The 6710-nt window shown below is 41.7% G+C and overlaps 1 protein-coding gene across 1 annotated transcript; it reads left to right on the top strand.

The window, feature by feature from the left end:
• Window positions 1-571: 571 nt before the first annotated feature.
• On the top strand, window positions 572-5328 carry bambia (BMP and activin membrane-bound inhibitor (Xenopus laevis) homolog a). The gene is made up of 3 exons (XM_046062668.1): window positions 572-1129; window positions 3024-3311; window positions 4210-5328. The coding sequence occupies exons 1-3, from the start codon at window positions 1054-1056 to the stop codon at window positions 4626-4628; spliced, it is 783 nt and encodes a 260-aa protein (XP_045918624.1). The 5' UTR covers window positions 572-1053; the 3' UTR covers window positions 4629-5328.
• The last annotated feature ends 1382 nt before the right edge of the window (window positions 5329-6710 follow it).

Raw genomic sequence — 6710 nt, 5'->3', positions numbered from 1 at the left:
AAAGTTGGTCACCTTAATGAAAAATGATTGGAACGTAGGCCTATAGAACAATTAAATGATGTTGAAAGATAGGAATTATTGCATACATTTTAAGTGAAAACTACAGCAGGTAGAGTTAAAAGAGTATATAGCCTATGTATTCCCTAATGAAACAGTGCCTTAAGCATGGGTATAATTCAACACAGTGAGGTCAGGTAGGTCTACAATAATAACTAGGCTATTAACCAAATAATATTATCTTGCGACCTCTGAGATGTATAGCAATTGTAAGTCGCTTTGGATAAAAGCGTCAGCTAAATGAATAAATTTAAATAATTGTTATTTATTTTCTATTTTACTTAATTTGTTTGGCTATTCTATTTTAATTATTGTTTTGTGTTGCTTTTATTTGCCTTATGTGAAGAACCTTAATTGCCACTGAGTTTGAATGCTTAATGCCTTGACTTATTTTGAAAAATGATACCGGATACACTGTCGTTACATATTCTGACTAACTTCTCTTTCGGTGGTCTGACCAATCAGATGAGAGAGGGCGGAGCTCGGCCAGACCACAGCTATTTCTTCTGCTAAATCTTGTCTGCGCGGAGTCTACTTGTAGTCTCTGGTCAAGTTGGGTTGTCTACCTTTTTCTAACATTTCTCCGTTCAGGAATACGAAAGTGATGTTTCAGAGTGACTCGCCGCCTACAGTGGCAGAGGAGGACTAACAGTGACAACTTTCTATCCCATTATACTTTCTTCCAAGGAATATATTTGTCTTTTTTCCCCTTTCGGTTGGAAGAAGAAGACGCTGTGTTTTGCGTCCTCCAGTAATGTCGGACCGCTTTTAATAACAAATTCGCTAACTTTTCTGTCTCCATGCGGGAGAGGAAACATTTCGGAGGTTTTTTCTGCTTTTGTTCAAGTAAGGATTGTGAGCTTTAGTGTTTCAGCGCAGGAATGCCCCGTTTTTCGCCGTAGTTCCATGTAAATCTTTTTGTCGTCCAGCTCTTTGCCCAGCGGATTCTGCTGCTACTGGATATACGAGGACTATTTGCGCAGTAATTTGGTGTAAATGGATCGCCAGTCCAGTTTCATTTCCATTTGGCTTCAACTGGAACTCTGTGCCATGGCTGTTCTTCTTACTAAAGGTAGACTTTGGTTTGTTAGCGAAGTGATCCCAGACGATTACTGGCTGCTCTCAAGCGTTTCCTTGTAACCTAGTACTCCTGTAGTGGTCTCAAAGCCATCCAAACAATAATGTTATTATGTTACATATTAATGTTGTTAATTCTCCAATACATACGATACACAAAATGTGTCTCATTTTGCCTGGTACCCCCTCCTCCTCCTCCTCCCCCAAGTCCACAAAGGGGCCTCTCCTTTCTAATGAAATATTCTCCAAATGACCTGCCCGGGCCCTGCCGCTCCAATCACTCACAGAGAGAACACTGATCTGATGAATGTGCTCCTGCACAGCAAGTTGGTGCATTCAAAGAGGCATTACACGGACAAGTTTCTGAGAGTTCCAGTCTTTAGCTGCTGTATTTTTAGCTCCGATTCTGACTGGAGCAGAAACACAAGGGAAACGTCCCTTTTTATTGCCTTGTTTATGACAATGACTATTTCTTATAATTTAAGATTACTTGTTTTAATTCTAAATAAATAGTCACCAGCCCAATGAAGTGTATAGAAATAATCTACATCCATTTTTTTGAAGGGATAGGCAACATTCAGTTTTATTTTCCGGCGAAAGTAGTACAGTTTAATTCATCTTATTTATATAGCGCCAATACTTAACAGACGTTAAATCGTTGCACTTTTCATATAGAGCAGGTCTAGACCGCACTCTTTGTAGTATGGTATTGCAGTGGCACCAGAGGACACGGTTCTGAAAAATACATTTTTAATTATGTTTTTCGTTTTGTTAGGGCAGATCCTTGGCCTAGATTTATGATTTGAAAAATGTGTGGGCCTGCCTAAGAGCAGGCAGGAGTAATGATAAGGTTGTGGAAGCTCTTTAGATGGGACCTCAGTGCACCCCGGCCCCCCCAGGCACTCCTGACCACAAGTAAAGCTTTGCGTGCAAACGGGGAAAGGAGACTCCTGCGCCACAGTCTGCCTCCCTCCCCTTTACGCGTTTCCTATTAGTTTGAAAGAAATTGACTTTGGCAAACAAACCACTAATTATAAGCTCCACGGTTCCTGTTTTATAATACAGACAAAAAAAGGGCTATTTTACAGGAGAAGCTCTTAAATGAAGATATAGTTGTTGAATCGATGCAAAAGTGGAATATTCCTGTACATTACATTTACTCATTTGGCAGACGCTTTTATCCAAAGCGACTTACATTTGAGGAACAACATACAAGCATCAACAGAGCATCAACTACAGATCTACAACTGACAATACATACTGATAAGAGCAGCAATAAATACTAGTAAGAGCTCATAGTTCATATCACATCAATGGGGTAAATACCTAGGGAAGGAAGTAAGATTTAACAAAGAAAGTGCAATTAATACAAGATCATTGTAAGGGGATAGAAGAAGAAGAGCACAGGAAGTGCATGTTAGAGGTTAGGAGTTAGAGGTGTTATAAGAGGAAGTGTTCTCGGAAGAGATGAGTTTCAGGAGCTTCTTGAAGTTAGAGAGGGACACCCCTGCTCTGATGGCTTAGGGGTGTCCCTTGGCTGTTTTATTACCTGGCTGTTTTATTGGAAGGCAGAGCGAACACTCAAATTAAAGTAATGCTTTTGATAAGATTAAGTCCCAGAAACAACTGGCAAGTAGTTTTGTTTTGATATACTTTCAAACAAACTGACATAACTGTACAAAAAACTACAATTAGGCAGCTAAATTATTATAGAAATGTTTTGATTTTTGTGACCTATTGAACCCCTACAAAATATGCCAAGCTGCTAGGTTAGCCATGTGATATTTAAAATGTCAGCCAAAGTGATGGTGAAGTATTGCTTTTAAGCTATAAATACATCTAATCTTGGCAAAAGTTTCCTTAACACGGCCTTTTCTTTGCCTCCCCAGGAGAAATAAGGTGTTATTGTGACGCACCGCACTGTGTGGCCACCGGATACATGTGCAAATCAGAACTGAACGCCTGCTTCACCAAGGTCCTTGACCCGCTGAATGCAAACTCTCCCCTCACCCATGGGTGTTTAAACCCCATCACCAACGCGGCTGACGTCTGCAGCAGCAGTTTGAGGGGCGCGGACGCCCTCAGCGGGACCTCGGCCACGATGCTGGAATGCTGCCACGAAGACATGTGCAACTACAGAGGCCTGCACGACCTGGCGCACACCAGGGACTCAACAGGTAAAGACACACATCGCAGAGCTGAATCACTGGCATTCAGGGTGTTTATTTTTCACTGAAACCGAAATATGAAATTCTCTTTAACTGGTTTCAAAATGATTGGATTCTCTGGGGGGACTTTACGAGTCCTCCTCAGCAAATATTCAATGTTTTCCTATTTCCTGTTCCAGAAGCAATATGTTGAGCTGTAGGGTTCTTCAAACACTCTGCTGTTTATGGACATGCAGGCCAACCTCGCCCCCTCCTACTTTTTTTTATACATCCCAGCTTTTCAGAACTTAAATTTGACTTTTAATGGGCTCCAGCTCTGTGCCTGGGAAGGCAGGGAGCAGCCAGTTTACCTTAAGCACTTGGAAAGAGATCAGATATATTCTATTTTATTTTATTTTATTTTTTTTATGTGTACACCATGTAATTTTCCCACTGAGTAGGAATGTGCCTTGTACAATGAATATTCCCCCTACAAGTTTGCATGTTGGGCAGAAATACTAGCTCACAGAGTAATGAAAAGGTGCATAGAGGGACGGAGAGGAAGGGGAGCTGTCCTGAGGGGATTTTCTGTTGTGATCCGGACCAGCAGACTATAGTTTATTAGCTCATATTAATTTCTGGCTCTCAGTCAGGACAAGGTGACTCATTTGTTTTTGCCCCTGCTGCCCTTTCTCACTTCCCTGCTCTCGTCTGTCGGTCTTATTTTCTCTCTCTGTGGTTACTGGCATGACTGAGGAGCAGAAGCAGCTCTGTGAAAGCTTCTCATTAAGCTACAAACAGCTGGACATGTATTCAAATACTCATTTGATTTAAAATAAGGCACTATGGTACATAAATCTGTATATAATATCATGGAGCATTGAGAACATGAGTGAGCAGTTAAACATATGATTATCTATGTGCGCAGATCATAGCCGGTACCAGCCGGACAGCAACAACAAAAACCTGTCAACCCGGGTTCAGGAGTTGGCATCGGCCAAGGAAGTGTGGTTCCGGGCAGCGGTGATCGCCGTCCCCATTGCTGGCGGGCTCATCCTGGTGCTGCTCATCATGTTGGCGTTGCGAATGTTGCGCAGCGAGAACAAGCGGCTGCAGGACCAGCGGCAACAGATGCTGTCGCGGCTCCACTACAGCTTCCATGGCCACCACACCAAGAAGGGCCATGTGGCCAAGCTGGACCTGGAGTGCATGGTGCCCGTAACAGGCCACGAGAACTGCTGTCTGACCTGCGACAAGATGAGGCAGGCCGACCTGGGCAATGACAAGATCCTGTCTCTGGTGCACTGGGGGATGTACAGCGGCCATGGAAAGTTGGAGTTTGTATGATTCCTGTTGGGAAGTATGTGACTGTCACCTCCCCACAAACAGCCAGGACTGCCTCTAAATTGTTGGCCTTTGCTTATTTACTTTAAAAGACATTCCCATGTTTTTTGTCCATTGGACTGTTGGGTTTGTATTCATGTTTTTATAAACCAGGGGTGAAAAGATACAAGACTGATCTCATGCCATGTGGTTTTTGCTAGAGGAGCACTTTACTTGAAAATGAAAGGCAAAGCAACAAGGAGCTGTATTTAAACTTGAGAGGGCAGGACTGAGGTGGAGTGAGAGCTCTGTCACTGCTCCCGAGGGTCCTGGACTTTTACACTGAGCGCTGAAGGATTCCAAATCTGTCTTATTTGCACATTTGTAAAAAAACAAAAGTTGTCGTTGCTTAAAACAACAATTTTACACTGACACCAGGGTACAACAAAAGGACTTGTTTGAGGAGTAAAAATTCAGTGTTTGACTTTAGGTATGCACACTCCTCTGTGTATGTTTCAAGATTCAAGCTTATTGTAAAGAGTGTGTGTGTGTGTGTGTGTGTGTGTGTGTGTGTGTGTGTATATATATACACACACATACTCTGATAAAACTGACCTGTATGTGTCTTGTTCTGGGTGAATGTCCAACATCTCTCTCTGCGATCAGACTATAAGCATGGTTGTGCGTGTGAAAGAAAACTTCCATTAAAATGACTTTTTATTTATTTGATGATTCATCCTTGTGTATTTACTGTGTATTTTGCCTTAAAACAGCGAACAGTAATTTACATCGTTTCTGCGGTCATGGCTGTTTGGCGTTTGATCATGTGAAAATCAGGGATACAGAGGTGTGTATGACAAGAGCATCCTGCTTTGGCAGTGTGATGTTTCAAAGCTAGGTCATAGTGTGGCCTTGGCGTGCTCGCTGGGTGTATAGAGGACAGTGAGACCTTGTTTTACAGTAGAGCTGCTACATCTGTCAGTCGTTCTTGAACCCTCTCCAGAGGTCAGGTTTTCAGCTTCAAATAACTTTTTTCCCCCTCCTTACTGGCTGGATTCATTCTGGAAGTAGTAGTACTATTTATTTTATACAAACTCTAATGCTAGTAAGCACTCCTGCCTTTTTGGATGTCCATGAAAAGACTGTTTCTCTGTTCAGCAGGGTCAGTGAGGAAGGATTTCAGTATTATTTTGCTGTTAAGTCAGTGGTTTAGGAATTAATTCCTCTGTGTCTATTACGCTAATTTGGAGGGGCCATACTTCCCATATTTGACGTTTTTAAAAAATATAGCTGGTGGTAGTCTGCATCTTTTCTACACCGTCAGGGAATCCCATGAAATGACCAAAACCAACAATGAATTGATGATGCTACAAGCAACTGATTGTGTTGACAGAGCCTGATTATATCTCATTCTCCTGTGCCATTGTTGTCTAAAAACTATTAAAAAACATGTCAGTCAGCCACACTGTTGCGCTGGGTGACATGTTCCTTCATTAGCATGAACACTGTACTTTATTTTGACTAAATCCCACATACACATCCTGCTGTCAGAAATACTAGAGCACTAAATTTGTTTTACTATGCAGCTAAAAATACTCCATCAAGAATGGGCTATTTATTCCAGTTTGTGCAACATTTGCTAAAAAGTACAGTGCCCAGTTGTTTTGAGAAAGGTGTTTTTAAAAATGAAACTGTGACCTGTTTTTTAAGATTTACATCCTTATGTGCATGCGGCTGAGTGTAATGGTACAGAATTAAAGAAGGGAAGTCAGATGGACCTGACGTTTGTTGGTTTTGGACTTTTCATGCGTTTTCATGAATTGTTGACGATTACAAAAATAAAGTAACACTAGCCTTCTCATTTATCCGTCTCTCTTGTTAAAGGGATGGCTTACCCGGTTTACAAACTGATATCTAGCCATGCAGATAGTTTTGCTTTTATTTGTTGAGGTTTTGAGATACCAGTGCCAAAGAACTATTTCTTTGGCAGAAAGTAGCTCCAAATTAACCCGATTCTTGCAGGATGTGTATGCAAACAGCAACAAGTCGAACAGTAAAAGCTTGATTTTGACAGTTTGTTTGGAGACTGAGGTTAAGTTTCTGTCG

The sequence above is a fragment of the Micropterus dolomieu genome, linkage group LG01 (genome assembly GCF_021292245.1).
Source record: "Micropterus dolomieu isolate WLL.071019.BEF.003 ecotype Adirondacks linkage group LG01, ASM2129224v1, whole genome shotgun sequence".
NCBI lineage: Eukaryota > Metazoa > Chordata > Actinopteri > Centrarchiformes > Centrarchidae > Micropterus > Micropterus dolomieu.
Note: the sequence above shows the minus strand (reverse complement) of the source record. Positions and strands in the feature narration are given on the sequence as shown.